The sequence below is a fragment of the Epinephelus fuscoguttatus genome, linkage group LG16, assembly GCF_011397635.1.
Source record: "Epinephelus fuscoguttatus linkage group LG16, E.fuscoguttatus.final_Chr_v1".
Taxonomy (NCBI): Eukaryota; Metazoa; Chordata; class Actinopteri; order Perciformes; family Serranidae; genus Epinephelus; species Epinephelus fuscoguttatus.
Genome location: NC_064767.1, coordinates 6931689 through 6949392, shown reverse-complemented (window position 1 = coordinate 6949392; position 17704 = coordinate 6931689). Strand labels below are relative to the sequence as shown.

The 17704-nt window shown below is 41.3% G+C and overlaps 1 protein-coding gene across 1 annotated transcript in view; it reads left to right on the top strand.

Moving 5' to 3' along the window:
- Positions 1–1695: 1695 nt before the first annotated feature.
- Positions 1696–17704, top strand: part of adss2 (adenylosuccinate synthase 2) — a 47546-nt gene continuing 31537 nt past the window's right edge. The window contains exon 1 of the mRNA XM_049600170.1: positions 1696–2010. Within this exon, the coding sequence (XP_049456127.1) occupies positions 1822–2010 (189 nt within the window). The 5' untranslated portion in view covers positions 1696–1821. The remainder of the gene's footprint in view (positions 2011–17704) is intronic.

Below are 17704 nucleotides of genomic sequence, written 5' to 3'. Positions count from 1 at the left end.
CATTCACTCCTACTAAAAAAACAGCTTCTGAGCTGTGACTGGAGTTACCTGTTAAGTGACTATATAAGTATTAGAAAGACATTCTTAATTAAAACAAACCAAGCCTCTTCTTCTCTAAATACACACACAGAACTACAGTTCATTTACTATATTTACAACAACACTGTAATTAACCCTGGAGGAGAGACTGCAATGACATGAATATCTGGGGTTAATGAATCTGTGCAGCACTGCAGCACAAGTTACACACTCAAGTTTAGAACATCTGTAAAGACGTAATAAACCATCAGGTAGGTGTTTATGTAGCTTTTAATTGAATCATTGTGCTGCCCTGTGTGTGTTTGTCCAAGGTAATAAATACTGTGGTATGTGGCACCGGTCCGTGCCGTGCCCTTGGCCCTGTTAAAGTGAACACTGAATAAATAAATAATTCCTGATGCCATGTTTTGTATTAATCATGTGAACACTGTAAACTGCTCTGGTACGTGAAATTAAAAACTATATCTACTGCATATTGCTGCTCACAGTGCAAACAGCAAACTAACACTTTATAGTGTCTGTGTGTAATTTGGTGTTACATCCGACTCCATTTTATTTGTGTTACTTGTTTGTTTAACTGTAAATTAACATGTATTTATGCTGTTTGTTGTTGCACACTTTTGGGCACTTGGTTTGTATTCATTAATAAAAGATCATGTCTTCCATTCTAATAAATATTGTGAACAACAGGCCATATGTAATCATGATTAAATAGTATGGGTAATCGGCAGACAGATGCAAGTTTAATTCATAAAAATGTGGTTGGTGTAGTCAAAATAGTTTCTGACCAACTGAGGGAAATGCAATTGTGAGTGTGTTGTGTTTCAACCGTCCCCGTCCTGCTACAAAAGGACTATAGGATATCGATTTTAACTTCTTGCACCACCTTACCCCTCATAAATAACAAAAAGTCCCTACATATCATTATTTTACACTGGAGTCCAGTATGAATATTACAGGGAAACACCAAAATGTCAATGTCTAATTAGTTTTGTCCTGATGTTGCAGGCTCAAGTCAATCAACAGAAAATTACCTGGCAATCATCGAATAATCATTTTAGTCTTTTTCTTCTAGCAAAAGGCCAAACACTCTCTTGTTTTAATGCCTCTTGAATGTGAGAATTTGATATTTAAAAGTTAGAAAATGTGTGAATTAATTAGACTGTGGCAGCTGTGTGACGTAAGTAATGAATGCATGTACTTATCCACTATATATATAGTATTAAATATTAAATATTAATTATAAAAATGTCACAGATGAACACCAAAATGAGGGTGTCAAACTCTGGAAGATAAAAACAAAAATGCACAAACAGAAAGGTTTAAAATGAATCTAAATATTGAAACGTGTTAATTACTGTAACCTTCTTTGGGCCGTGAACACACCTCCAGGGTTGTGGGCGTGTCCTCTGAGATTGTAGAAATAATTAAGATGATTCACGTGCTGTCGGATATCAGAGCTCTACCTCGGATAAAGCACCAAAACTAAATGTGGGGGGCTGATATTTTTATTTCATCCTAAAAGAGAGTGCAGGTGAGTTAAGTGGCTGAGATTTAAAGCTGCAGCTGCGTGCTTTGTGTCTGCTCACAGGTATGTGTGGTGTGACAACTGTAATTTCCGACACTGTGGTACGCATGTGCGAGGCGTGTTACTTCCTCGCGTCCAAACGTTGCTGTGGAGTGAAGCTCCTCCGGTACTCTGAGCTATCTTTGGTGCGGCAGCGCGCAGCACGGTCGGTGCGAAAGGGCGCACAAGTGTAGTCAGCCAGCGACCCAGGAGACATGTCGGAAAGTGGGAGCCAGGAAGCTGTCGCGGCCGCGAACGGCAGCGGCAGCCCGACGAAACGTGCTCTCAGACCGGCCGTCGGCAACAAAGTGACCGTGGTGCTCGGGGCTCAGTGGGGCGACGAGGGGAAGGGGAAAGTTGTGGATCTGCTCGCACAAGACGCGGATATGGTGTGCAGATGTCAGGTTGGTTACCCCCCTCTTCCTCTTCCTCCTCCATGCTGCATTCACTTGTTATGTGTCCGTTCCCGGGTTAAGCTAGTTACCGGAAGCCGCGCAGGTAACGGCAGCTCGAGCTGTGTTGAGTCAGGTGTCAGTTACAGAGCAGGCTAACGATAACTAGCTGTCTCACTCAGTGTTTTGCTAATGTCACCTTGAGTTCCTGCTAGCTGCCTGTAGCCGCTCAGACACCTTTACTGTCACTGATGAACTGACTCCTGTCGTGTGCACATGACGACGGAGCTGAAGGCACCTTGGGCTCACTAACGTGACCAGGTGCATCACCCCGTACCGGGCTTACCGGCCACCGTCCGTGCGTTAAAGCTAATCGGTTAGCTAGCACAGAGACTGGAGTTATGTTGACAGCTGGTTTTTATTACACTTCATCACAAGTTTATGTTCAGAACTGGTGATGCACTGTATTGTGGGTATGGCAGTGTCCTGGTCCTGGTGTTGAAGGCTGCAACATTAAAGTTAGACAATGTTTGAATTAATCAGACTGTTGTAGCTGAGTGACATGAGAATGCATATAATTATTCTTTATATCCGCAGTGCTAAGTGTCATTATTTTCCACTGGAGTCCAGTTTAAACACCAACATGTCAGTGGTCAATTTGAGTCTTTCACTGTGACCTCTCTGTGCATTCAGATGCTGCAGACTAGAGTTTTTTGGAGTTTGCAGGCTGCACCAATTAGTCTGATCAGTCAGTCGACAGAAAATTAGTTGCCAATAATTTTGATCATGCAATAATCATTTTATTTATTTATTTATTTATTTATTGTTAGCAAATAAGTCATGCAAGTTTCATGCTTCTGGAATGTGAGAATTTGATGGAAAAATGTGAATTAATCTGACATTCATAGCTGTGTGAAATGAGGCATGAATGCATGTACTTGTCCATAATATCCATAGTATTAAATAATATTCTTCACTGGAGTTTGGTATAAATATTACAGAGATACGCTAGTGGATTAGTGATTATTGACCTGCCTGTGCATGCAGATGCTTTTCTAAAATTATTTTTTTAACAGACTAGTGTTCTCCTGATCTTGCATTCTGCACCTGAGCATGTCCATACACCAAACATTAGAGCTGCAACAATTAGTCGATTAAGTGACAGACAGAAAATTAGGCGCCAACTATTTTGGTCATTGAAAAATCGTTGTAGTCTTTTTATTTTATTTTCCTGCAAAAAAGTCAAACATTTTCTGGTTTCATGCTTCTTAAATGTGAGATTTGATACATAAATTTTAGGAAAAAATGTGAATTAATCTGACATTCATAGCTGTGTGAAATGAGCAATAAATGCATGTACTTGTCCGTAATATCAATAGTATTAAATAATATTATTTTTCACTGTGGTTTGGTTTAAATATTACAGAGATACGCCAGCAGATTATTGATTATTGACCTGTCTGTGCGTTCAAAGGCTTTTAAAAAAAATTAGTTTTTATTACAGACTAGTGTTCTCCTGATGCACCTGAACACCACACCATACATTAGAGATGCAACAATAAATAAATAAATTAATTAATTAATTAATCAATTGACAGACAAATAGTGGTCAATGACTTTGAGCATTTAATTAATTATTATTATTGTTATTGTTGTTGTTTTTTATCAGAAAAGTCAAGCATTTTCTGGTTTCATGCTTCTTAAATGTGAGATTTGATACATAAAATTTAGAAAAAATGTGAATTAATCTGACATTCATAGCTGTGTAAAATGAGCAATGAATGCATGTACTTGTCCGTAATATCCATAGTATTAGATAATATTATTTTACACTGGAGTTCGGTATAAATATTACAGGGATGCATCATCATATTACTGATTATTGACCTGTCTGTATGTTCTAGTGTTGTCCTGATCTTGCAGGCTGCTCTTGAACATACACACACCACACACTGGAGTCAATTAAACAATCAGTCGATCGACAGACACTTAATTGGAAATTTGCCAAACATTTTCTGGTTTCATGCTTTTTAATGAAATACTATGAAAGTTTTTTGTGGCTTCTTTTTCACTTCTTTTTCAACCATCCTGTGTAGTTCACCTTTAGATGTGAGAATCTGATGCTGGTCTTTGTCATACCTGATAATAAACTCAATAGCTTCAGATAAAACATAACATTAAAAGACGTCATCTTTGTCTCTGGGAAATTACACACAGCATTTTTCACTATCTTCCGACATTTTATTGACAAATGGACATCGTCCTGCTTATGGTCCACACATGCACCACCTTATCATTTCGGAGAGGCTTGGAAGGGACATGTTGCTAAAAATAAGACGTCATACATGTGCTGACAACATGCTTAGCTGTGTCAGGATGCACAGACCTGAGAGATGCTTTCTCTCCAATCTAACATCAGGATGTCAGGGGTGTGTTTCGGTGTGTGTAGCAGTGACAGCGGGGCTTCCTCTTAAACGGATGTGTATGTAAAGAGATGTGATTGCAGCTGATAGCTGGCTGTAATTCACCTTCAGTGTCTCGGCACAACAAATGATTGTAGTTGCTTTATCTTATCACGCTGTATATTTAGTGACATCCACGTGACCCCTGCACTTGCTCTTTATCTGAACTCGGTCAGCATGTTTGGCTCTGTGGTTTGACTCCTGACGCATTGTGTTGACTTTGCACGCACTCTTTTCACATGCAAAACTGGTGGTTTGGAGAGTCTGCGTTGAGATGTTGTCATGGACGTGTTGACATGGCCTTTCTCTGCTGTTTGCCCACTGTGTGCTGGGAAGATTCATGTCGCCGATCTCCCTGAACTGGAATAGTTGAGTGAAAACAGTCAAGAAAGGACCGAGCTCCTTGACAATTACTTCATGTTTTGGCACATTTGGCACACGGCAAAACACGTGTGAAGAACTCAGATGTGTTTAGTTTGCGCTTCCTATTTTTGTTGAATAGACTTCAAACCTTCGCAGCTCTCTGTCTTGTCTGTTAACACTTTGCCTGCTTTACAGTCTGTGTGTAAACTGAGGTGAGATGCTGCGTTCAGGTGCTCCTCGGATGGCGCTATTCCCTGATTTGGGAAGTCGTTCTTTCAACTGTTGTGTGTTGATGAGCTTTTAAGTCATAATGTGGAAAAACATGGGCACTATGAAAAAGTAGTGTCATATTTTATTGCTCAGTGACGTTTCTTGCAGCTATCGAAGTGATGTTTTTTTACCCAGGCTTGTTGCTTCACCAGTTCATCCCCTGAGGCCACTAAAATATCGCTGTACCTGACTTGTTAATGCTAATAGATACTTTTGTAACTAGCAGGTTGCAACCTATTACCAATTGAGAAATGACGTGAGCAAAATCTAAAATGCAATTAGTGAATTAATAAAAAGTTTATTTACATTTTCTTTGTCTGCCATGTTTGTAGATAATACGGCGTCAATTTGGCAAGTTGTGTACATTTTTCTTGACTTTCTGAGTTGTGCTTACTTGAGGGGTTCATGTGAATTTTCCCAGTGTGGAGCTCATTTTTCCGATTATTCCGACACCACATGAATGCAGGGAAAGACTCTGCAGGCTGAGGCGATAAAGTCAGAATGACTGTACGTTGCCACTGCAGCGTTTGTGCACGTGTAACCTTTATACCACAGAGGAGGTTGTCTGTACTTAACAGTGGTGCATTCACAGTACTCTCTAGGTCAGTTTCCATCCATTGGTAAGAGTTGAAACATGCTTTACCTTACACTATTTATTGTTGCACTGGAGCTGCGTGAAAACTCAGATTGACTTGAAAAATCTGATTATTTTCCTTGATTAAGGATCACACACTTTTACACTTCTCCCTTACCTGCAGGCAACTATAAGCTCAATTATTGGGCAACACCAATATTAAAGTTTTTGGAATTTTTGCCTTTTTATTGGGCAGTTGACAGGCAAGAAAAATCCAATGAGAGAGGGTTTGTTTCGTGCAGCTGGGCTGTCGCAGCGAAGGAATTACTGACTTTTTTGTTTTTGTTTTTGCAAATTACTTAATCTATCCTTTTGTTTAAGATATTTAAATTTTTTATTTATTAATTCTTAATACTTTAATGCTTGTGCTGATTGGTCTGCTCCCCTGCTGTGACAGCTTGGTAAAAGGTGGCGGTGGTGAGAGGTCACAACTCTTGGCCACATCTCTTAATCAATCAATCAATCAATTTTATTTATAAAGCCCAATATCACAAATCACAATTTGCCTCACAGGGCTTTACAGCATACGACATCCCTCTGTCCTTAAGACCCTCACAGCGGATAAGGAAAAACTCCCCCAAAAAACCCCTTTAACGGGGAAAAAAAAAGGGTAGAAACCTCAGGAAGAGCAACTGAGGAGGGATCCTTCTTCCAGGACGGACAGACGTGCAATAGATGTCGTACAGAACAGATCAGCATAATAAATTAACAGTAATCCGTATGACACAATGAGAGAGAGAGAGAGAGAGAGAGAGAGAGAGAGAGAGAGAGAGAGAGAGAGAGGGAGAGAGAGAGATGCAGGTAATGACAGTAGCTTACAACAACATTAATGAAAGTAATAATATTATAGTTATAGTTCTGGTTACTGCGGTACAATATGTTGAAAGTATGTATTAATACCTGGCAGTATACAAGTGTGACAATAATCATATGTGTATAATAACAGAAGAAGTATGACTAATGACTAATGATGGCAGCAGCAGCAGGAGGCATCTGGCAGGACCACGGCAGCAGCACAACCACACACGTCACGCTGTCCAGGCACCGCTGTGATATGAGTTAATCTGAGAGACAGTGGAGCACAAAGGCTCCGGAGAAGAAGCCGAGTTAGTGACATCCAGAATGGCCGGGTTAGCTAGATGCAGTAATAGGATACGAGAGAGAGAGAGAGAGAGAGAGAGAGAGAGAGAGAGAGAGAGAGAGAGAGAGAGAGAGAGAGAGAGAGTTCATGTGAATTTTCCCAGAGAGATAGAATGTCAGAGCAGCAGAGCAGTCATGCTTCATGATAGCTCCTGAATCAACCAGTTGTTTTCTGTCGAAAAGTTGGATGAACACAGAAGATTTATGAGAAAATTGTAAAAGGAGTGATGAAAATCCATCAGAGGAGAGAAAGAGAGCAAAAGGAAGAGGAAGAAAGAGAGGAAATACAGTTGGAGGAAAACTTCAGAGAGAGAGAGAGAGAAAGAGAGACATCAAACAAAGGAAGAAAAAAGCAAAACAAACAAAGAAGGAAGAGGAAGGAGAGGACAAGGAAAGTGACAGCAATCAGCCAGCTACTGGACACTGAAATCAGTGAGTTTTGTCAATTATATCGATAAAACAAGCTCCAACTGAAATATTGAAGCTAACAGCTAACAAGCTAATCCTAGCTAAACAACAGTTGGCTGTGTGTGGTTGCCTAGCAACGCCATCAATAGCAGCAGCAGCAATAGAAGCCTCCCTATTTCAAGGCAAAACATACAGATACTTGAATATCAACAACTGTGTCAAGATGTCTACCTGCTCTGAAACAATCGATTATCCTCCAGCTGTTAAGAGCAAAACAGCAAGGAACAAATATAAACAAAAAACACTGCGAGACAGACCAGAAACCCTGTTCCTGGACCACTACAAAGATGGCAGGACCTGCAATCTAATCTTCTGGACTGATGAACCCTATGCCTGGCTGAATGTCATCAGCTCTTATTACTCAACAGTAAAGAGAGCAGGCATTTGTAATGGATGGAAAATCAGTATATTGGAAGACAATGATCCAGACTCAACCAGAACAACAATCAACCTGTTCAAAAATGGAACTGCCATGATACAAGGATACCTTGGACAGTTTGAGCACGATTTTGCTGCTATGAAACCAAGTGTTGAGAAGGAGAAAGAGAATCTCACAGGCACACCAACAACCCTGGGAGTCAAAGCGTCCTGTTCTCCTCCGGCTCCAGACAAACGGCCGACAGATGCCGACAGCGAGTTTCCTCTCCTAGAGCGCTCTGAGGACCTGGACTGCATGAGGGAACAGTTCTCCCAAATGGAGATCGAGTTAGTCCAGCTCAGGAGCAGATGGACCAACAACAACCTAACTCTCATCCCAAAAATGACATCGTAACAACACTCAAGAGAGAACTGGACAATGTCAACTCACAACTGAGAGAGATTCAACAAGAAGCAACCAACCAGAGGAACCAGCTGGATCATCTCAGGAAGAGGTGAAGGAACTACAGAAAGACAGAGACGACTGTAGAGCTGAGCTGGCCACATTGAGAGAGGAACTGAAGGAGAGGGACAGAACATTGTCCAGTCAGCAAGTAAGACTGAACTCTATACAGTCCCTTATGTCCACAGACCCCCCTCAGATCCAGACCAGGTCCAGCCAAACTCAGACTACACCGGCTGAAGAACAACATAGTCCTCTCCTCGAGGGCTCACTCCCTCCAACGCAGCCGAATGTAGCCCCTACTCACCTTCCTCTCCCAACCAGCTCCCCACTATACATATACCAAGTTCAACCTCTAGTCACACCTCGGGCAAGTCCTTGACCCAACCACCAGCCAACCCCATGTCCACTGGAGACCCAACCTGCAGCTCTGGACCTGAAACTACCGCAGCAGCAGGAACAGCCCCACATCCAGACACAGCCCAGAGTCAACAAACACTCCCAGGCAGAAGGGCTGACATCCTCCTCCTCATGGACTCTAATGGAAAGTTCCTGGATGCAAAAACCCTGTTCCCAAGGCACAGAGCAGAAAAGATCTGGTGCCCCAACACGAAGAAAGCTCTGGAGCTGCTGACGGTGCGTGAGCTCGGTGAGCCGAGCCACATCATCATCCATACAGGCACCAACGACTTAAGGCCCCAACAGGACAGAGTGGCAGACTCTCTGAAGAGAGTGATCGAGAAGGCCTCCACCACTTTCCCCAACAGCAGGATCGTCATCTCCACACTGCTGCAGAGGAGAGACTTCCACCCCCGCACCATAGACAGAGTGAACTTCAGCCTCTCCAGGGACTGCGCACTCAAAACCAACGTCTTCTTGGCTCAACATCCAACTCTAGACCTGGACTGCCTTTATGACAACGTCCATTTGCACAAAGAAGCAGTCCCCATCTTTGCCAAGACCCTGAAAGACGTTGCCCTCAGCAGGAACCCTACAGATACCCCAAGGAACAACCGCACAGCGCAGATCCCACGCAGACCATCAAGATCTCTTCAACCCTCCAGACCACCCAGACCCCACGATACACTCACCCCAGAGCATCAGAGAGAATGGCCGCCCACGACACCCGCCGCATCACCACCATCACAACGAGCAGCCTACACCACAGCTGATCCAACACAGACCTCCAATACCCAGCCGGAGAACCACCCTGCCTGGAGGTCCCGTACCCCCCCTCCTCCCAACAGCAGAGACGAGACTACAAGAGCAGCAGAACATCGGACGGAGCTACGCTGCAGCTGTGAGAGGAGCATCGGCCTCCCCCTCCTCTGGTGACATCAGGGACATACAACACATGTTAAACTTGCTATGCTCTCGCCTCATAGGGACGTGGTAGAAGAGCCCAGAGCTTAATGAGCAAATAATAGTTAAACATGATGTTTAGATTTTTAAATTGATTGTTAGAAGAGCAGAGAGCTTAATGATCAAATAATAGTTAATTGTTAAACATGATGTTTAGATTTTTTTTTTTTTTTTTTTTAAGTGGTTTGTTAGAAAACAACAATTCCTAACAATATTTCAAACCACATATTATCAGTTCACTTATCATATTATTTCGATCCTTTAATTTATAAAAACATGATTTTTCTTTTCTTTAAGTGTTCATCTTATGCTTTTTTTTTAACAGATCACAATTACAGATGAAGTCACTCACAATAACATGTTGGAACATTCAAGGTCTCAGAACTTCTGCTTTTGGTCTAAAAGCAGAAACTCTGACTTTATTAGAGAGTTAAAAGACTCTGACATCATTGTCTTACAGGAGACATGGTGCAGAGAAGACGTTTCCACTGGTCGTCTCAAAAATACAATGAGATTATTATCCCATCAACAAAAAATCCCACAATCACACAGGGAAGAGACTCAGGAGGCATGATTATATGGTATAAATCAGAACTCATTCACTCATTAGAAATAATTAAAAAAGTAGAATCATATATTTGGCTGAAAATTAACAAAAGATGCTTTGTGTTGAGCAACATGTCTACATGTGTGCAGTCTACATCCCACCATCAGAGTCCCCATACTATAACCCTGATGTTTTTTCTATCCTTGAGGAAGACATTAACCATTATAAAAGCATGGGAAATATTCTGATCTGTGGAGACTTGAATGCTCGAACAGGGAAAGAGCAGACACTCTGAACACCCAGGAGACAAACATTTACCTGGAGGGATATACTCTCCCCTGAATGCCCAACCAGAAAGAGCTTTGATAAAGTCACAAATACAAGTGGCATCCAGCTTCTGCAGCTCTGTCGTGCACTGGGTCTGTACATAGTCAACGGCCGGCTGCGAGGGGACTCTCTGGGTCGCTACACTTATAGTTCAGCTCTGGGCAGTAGCACAGTAGACTACTTCATCACAGATCTACACCCAGTGTCTCTCAGAGCCTTCACAGTCAGCCCCTCACACCCTCTCAGACCACAGCAAGATCACAATCTATCTGAAAAGGGCACCATCCAACAACACAGTCCCCGACCATGTCAGCTTTATAACTGCACACACTCATTCAGATGGAAACCAGACAGTGTAGGGAAGTACCAGGAGGCGCTGGAAAATCAGCAAATACAGAGTTTAATTCATTTATTTCTGTCTGAAATGTTTCCTCATAATAACATTGGTGTAAACTTTGCTGTGAACAAAATCAATTCAATTTTTCATCATTTGGCTTTATTATCTAATTTGAAAATCTCGAACAAAAACATAAACAAATAAACAACAACAAATGGTTTGACATCGAATGCAAAAACTTGAGAAAAACTTTAAGAAGATTATCCAATCAAAAACACAGAGATCCAGATAACCAGAACATACGCCTTCAGTATGATGATGTTCTGAAACAATACAAATATACCCTAAAAACAAAGAAAGAACAGCACACCAAGAACCAGCTCTGTGAAATCGAGGAATCCTTAGAGTCCAACCAGTTCTGGGAGAAATGGAACACCATAAACAAAAACCAGAAAGATGAACTGGCACTTCAAGATGGCAATACCTGGACTAATCACTTCAGAGATCTGTATAGTAATATCACAAAAATAATGATCAAAACAATATCTACAATAAATGGAAAACCCTGGAATCTGCGCTAAAGAAAACCAAAACCCCTAGATTACCCAATAACAGAACAAGAACTCACAGAAACCATCCAATCCGTCAAAACAAAAAGAGCTGTGGAGTCGATGGAATATTAAACGAAATGATCAAATACTCAAACAATAAAATTAAATCGCGATTCTCAAACTATTCAACATAATTATATCAGTTGGCACTTTTCCAGACATCTGGAACAAAGGTTTAATAACTCCAATTCATAAATCTGGGGATAAATATGACCCAAATAACTCCCGCGGGATCTGTGTCACTAGTAACCTGGGAAAAATATTTTGTAACATCAGTAATAAACGAATAGTACATTTTCTTTCTGAACATAATGTTTTACATAAATGCCAAATTGGATTTTTGCCAAATTCCGCACAACTGACCACATATTTACTCCACACCTTAATTGACCAAGAATTAAATGTAAAGAAAAGAAAGGTCTACGCCTGTTTTGTTGATTTCAGAAAGGCCTTTGACTCGATCTGGCACGAGGGTCTTTTCTACAGGCTCCTTGAAAGTGGAATTGGGGGGAAAACATACGATTTCATCAAAGATATGTATACAAAAAGCAGATATGCCATAAAAATTGGAGACAAACAAACAGCCTTCTTCTCCCAGGGCCGGGGGGTCAGACAAGGATGCAACCTCAGTCCCATCCTCTTTAATTTATATATCAATGAATTAGCAAACCAATTAGATCGGTCCACAGCACCTGGCCTCATCCTGAAAGACACAGAGGTCAAAAGTCTCCTATATGCAGACGACTTAGTGCTGCTCTCACCCACTAAAGAGGGTTTGCAACAGCACCTGAACATCCTGCAGGACTTCTGTCAGACCTGGGCCCTGACTGTAAATACCACAAAAACAAAGATAATGATCTTTCAAAAGCAATGCACAAATCTAATGAACACACACAATTTCTATTTGGACAACACTAAATTACAACAGACAAAAACTACACATACCTCGGCCTAAACATCACATACACAGGAAACACCAACATGGCTGTGAAGGATCTGAGAGACAAAGCCAGAAGAGCTTTCTGCGCCATAAAAAGAAATATAAAAACAAACATTCCAATTCGAATCTGGCTAAAAATATTCCAATTTGTAATTGAACCAATTCTCCTGTATGGAAGTGAAATCTGGGGTCCTAAATTAAATCAAAATTTCGACAAATGGGACAAAACAGTCATAGAAAGTTTCCACACTGAGTTCTGTAAGAACATCCTACAGGTCCAGAGAAAGACCCCAAACAACGCCTGCAGAGCAGAACTCGCCAATACCCCTTATTTTAAAAATACAAAAGAGATCAATTAAATTTTACAACCACCTGAAGTCAAGTCACCCACAGACATACCATCACAAAGCCCTCAGCTGCCCAGAGAAGAGTCCCCTCGGCCGGCTGGTCCTGAGGCTCTCTGCAGACCAAAACACCAACCCAATCAGACCCAACCAAATGATAAACCATCAGAAAGAAAAATACATTACATATTGGAAAGAAACAACCAAAACACAGAGTAAATTACAATGTTATCTGGCCCTAAAAAGAGAATACACGTTAGCAAATTATCTGAGCACAATCCAAAGTGCTTCAGTGAGGAAAGTGTTGGCTATGTACAGACTCAGTGGACACAGTCTTGCCATAGAAACAGGTCGCCACAGACAGAACTGGCTGCCAGAGGAGGACAGACTCTGCTCCCAGTGTGACAGAGGACAGGTAGAGACAGAGCTCCACTTCCTCACCTCATGTCCAAAATATCAAACGTTAAGAAACAAATATTTCACACATATAACACAAACATGCCCGAATTTGAATTTAAAACAGACACAGAGAAACTCCCTTATTTACTGGGAGAAATCCCCAAATGTTTAACGACTGCAGCAAAATTCATCTGCTGCTGTAACGAGCTGAGAACGACCAGTGGACACTGAGATACACAACTAATACACACACACACACACACACACACACACACACACACACACACACACACACACACACATGAACACACACACACACACACACACACACACACACACACACACACACAACAATGTAACACTTCAACCCCCTCAGACACACATACATGTATATAGTTTAATGTTAAATTTTATATATCACTTGTTATTATTTATTATTACTATTATTTACTACTACTTTTACTACTAATACTATTACTATTATTGTTGTTATACTATTTTTACACTTATTTTATTTTATGTTATTAATTCTCTAAGTGCTTTGACAATATTGTTATTATAACTTTCATGTCAATAAAGCAAATTTGAATTGAATTGAGAGAGAGAGAGAGAGAGAGAGAGAGAGAGAGAGAGAGAAGGAGAGAAGGTGCCCGGTGTATTATAGGGGGGGTCCTCCGGCAGACTAGGCCTAAGTCAGCCTAACTAGGGGCTGGTACAGGGCAAGCCTGAGCCAGCCCTAACTATAAGCTTTATCAAAGAGGAAAGTCTTAAGTCTAGTCTTAAATGTGGAGACGGTGTCTGCCTCCCGGACCGTAACAGGAAGATGATTCCACAGGAGAGGAGCCTGATAGCTGAAGGCTCTGGCTCCTGATCTACTTTTGGAGACTTTAGGGACCACGAGTAACCCTGCGTTCTCAGAGCGCAGTGTTCTGGTGGAATAATATGGCACTATGAGCTCTCTAAGATATGACAGAGCTTGACCATTTAGAGCTTTATAAGTTAACAGTAGGATTTTAAATTCAATTCTGGATTTTACAGGGAGCCAGTGCAGAGAAGCTAAAACAGGAGAGATATGATCGCGTTTCTTAGTTCCTGTTAGTACACGTGCTGCTGCATTCTGAATTAGCTGGAGAGTTTTTAAGGACTTACTAGAGCTACCTGATAATAGAGAGTTACAGTAATCCAGCCTTGAGGTAACAAAAGCGTGGACCAATTTTTCTGCATCTTTTCGGGTCAGGATAGGCCTAAACGTTCAGTTCGTCATGCTACTGGCATTCATAGCATCCTGTAAGCATGCAGCACTCCCATGATAAAAACCCTAAAAACATGAACACAGCAGTTGTGGCAGTTGCTTGCCACTCCCTGTGGTTGGCTTGTCAATAACCCAGTATTTCAATATTGCATTTATCATGGCAGCTCTACCTAAAACCAAAGGTACTTGCAAGAATCAATTGGGAATATTTGATGACGCTGTATGCATCCTCGCCACTCGCTCACCAGGACACTGCTCTATATCAGTATTTGAGAATTTGAGAATCCACTAAGAGTTTATCAGACGACATTCTTTTTTTCCACTTAAACACACAAAAAAACATCTCTTAAATTAGTTTTTCAGCGGGTTGTGACCCAGATATAAACCGCCATTTTTCATTTTGTCAGTGCCCTTTGGTGGATACGCTGTCTTACGGAGACATTTTCTAAATTGTCTTTGGTATATCTGCACTGTGCTGTCTTGACTCTTATTGGCTTACATATATGCTGACACACCGACATCTACAATAAGCCAATATCATATCTACCTACTTAACACCATGTTGCTCAGCCTCCTTAATAACACAGACAATGTTGCTAATCTTTTAGTGCTCGCACTAACTTTGTGGACTATAAGTTGTCCCTGTTGATAACAAGTTGACATAACAAGGATTCTCCGGAGCCTTGCAGCTTCCTTGTTCCTGCAGTCCTGTCGAGGCATATAAAAATAAACCGCTCTCTGGCAGCCATCCTGCACAGCATCCCCTCCATACATCACGGTGTGTGTGTGTGTGTGTGTGTGTGTGTGTGTGTGTGTGTGTGTGTGTGTGTGTGTGTGATTGTTGGGGGTTGCAGGGGCAGATAGCGTTGATCTTTTTATAAAAAAGCTTTGCCAGCAGTCTCGCTCGGTGTTCCTTACAGTCCAGACATTGAAGATCCTAGAAGTCACAGTTGGGGTTACAGGAGAGTAAAGGAGTGTATGTCACTGAGGGGGCGTCGACCAGCAAAACACATCCCGGGAGACCGATGGCGAGAGAGTCAGCAAGTCATTATTGTGGAATATCATATATGTATATCACGTTTCAACAAGTAAAGGGTGCAGCTTCATCCAAAACAAGGTTAATAGAAGGTGTGGCTGTGCTGCAAGTCACGTTTGTTCTTGTTATTTTTCTCTACCCACAGATGAGAAGTATTAATGAGTGACCACTCTAAATATTTATCATGTATAATGAGCTGTCCATTGCATTGAAAAAGTAATAAACTGTCACAAAATGATTGAGTTTGTTTCATGTATTACTGCATGAGCAGTTCACTGTCTGCGTAGTTAAGTACAGGGATCTCTAAATACTGTTTTAGGGTGGTTTCAGACCTAGAGTTGTCTTGCTTTGGTCCGAATCAGGGACTAATTTTGTCACTAAGTTGTATAATTGCCTAGAGTTGGTTCATGTTCTCACGGCAGCATTTACAAGCGGGCCAGATAAAATGCCTGCATGAGAAAGCTGCTCTTGATTGGTCAGAATTTCCATGTGGGAAAAATCCAGGAAGTAAAGCAAACGTTGAAGAAGAGTACACTTGCAAGATAAATGTGACACTTTCTAATGTCACAATGGAGGGACAACTACGCAGGTTGATTTTAGCGCTGCTCATCGTGGACTATATTGCTGTCATTGTTCATTTTAGTCAAAGCATACAGTTTGAAAACGAGGCGCGGCTCCAACTAGAAAACAATGTTTTGATGCATTGGATGTGCTGAATGTGCATATTAAGGCAGTACAGGAGGAGGTGCACATTAATAATCCTCCAGGACTGTAACATGCTCATGTTTAACCCAAACAATGTGTCATGTGACTGCAGTTGCTTCACATCCAGGTCGGAACACCTTCTCACCGCAACAGACGAACGAACCGCACTGAGGGGGCAAATGAACTTAAGTTTAATTGAACCGAACCAAACAGGGCAGGTGTGAAAGCATGCTTAATCAATATTAAAGCTGCAGTGATTAGCCAACTGACAGAAAATGACCCTGCAACTGAAACATTTTGATAATCGATTAATTGTTTGCATCATTTTCTAAGAGAAGCATCAAAACATTATCCGGCTCCAGCTTCTCAAATGTCAAGTTTTGCTGCTTTGCTTTGCCACATATGTGCCACAGCATTCAATGTTATATTTGTCTTTGGAGTACATGAGCATTTGCATATGAGGCCTTGGACTCTCTGAAAGTACAGTGGGCATTTTGCACTATCCTTCTTCTCTTCTTTTGGGTCAAAACAGTAAATTGATTGTTGGGAAAATAGTCTCGACTTGACACTGAAGCAAAGTTGGTGCACATAAATAATATTGAATATTTTACCAGTCAGAGTCTGTAAAATTAATTTTTTATGTAAGGTTTGCTTGTTACTGAATGAAATGCATTACACAGTCTGTAAAATATCTGAAAGGAGACATTCAGGAGGAGGCTTTAAAAGCAGTATGTGTAACTGCTCGTATGACTAATTATTATTATGGCCTGACTGTGCTTGGAGATAAATATGCATGCCTGAAACATACTGGAGGGCTCTGAAACAAGTCCATCGAGTTATTTTCTGTCTCTGAGCAGCCTGGTCATGGTTACACTGTGGCGTCTCTGTGTATTTGTCTTTATTTCCCACGGACTGTGTCAGGATGATATATGAGTCCAGCTTTACCTCACAGATACAATGCACTGGACACGTTGCTACAGAGATGTTTACTGAAACCAAGGCTTGGTTGGCAAACACACTTCTATCTTGTTTGCTCTTTCAATGCACACTTTGGTAAATATGTGCACAAGAGCATTCGACACTTAAAAGGTTGAAGGATCACATTATATGACATGAAGTCAAACCCACTGAGCAGAATACCGACATACCTACAGGAGATGTTTGACACAAGCACCCTTAGGTCTGTGTTAATACTTGAAGTGCAGGTTAACGAAACTCAGGGCTCGGACTTGAGACCTTGACCCTGTCCAGGAGGTGGTTTCTGTTCTCTCCATGGCACCCTGCTGCTCAGAGACACTGTTTTATACACAACGCACGTGTGTTTGATGGAAGACAATGAACACAACCAATATCTGATGTTTTCTCTGACACAAGAAAGGTCTGCAGTTATTTTACACATTGCTGCTTAATGTGAATCGGACTTTAGATAAATCTATGTATGAAAACAGAGGAATTAATTGGCAGATTGAACAGTCATGAAATTAATTTAGTTAGTTACCATTATAGTGGCATTTGAATGTTCCCACAGTCCAAAGACATGCGGATTAATTGGTGACTCTAAATTGTCCATAGGTGTGAATGTGAGTGTGAATGGTTGTCTGTCTCACTGGCCTTTTTTAAATAGGAATTCGTTCGTCTTCGTTCAGCATTGGCAGTATAAAAGCAAAATCGCGGAGTGCAGCAAAATGC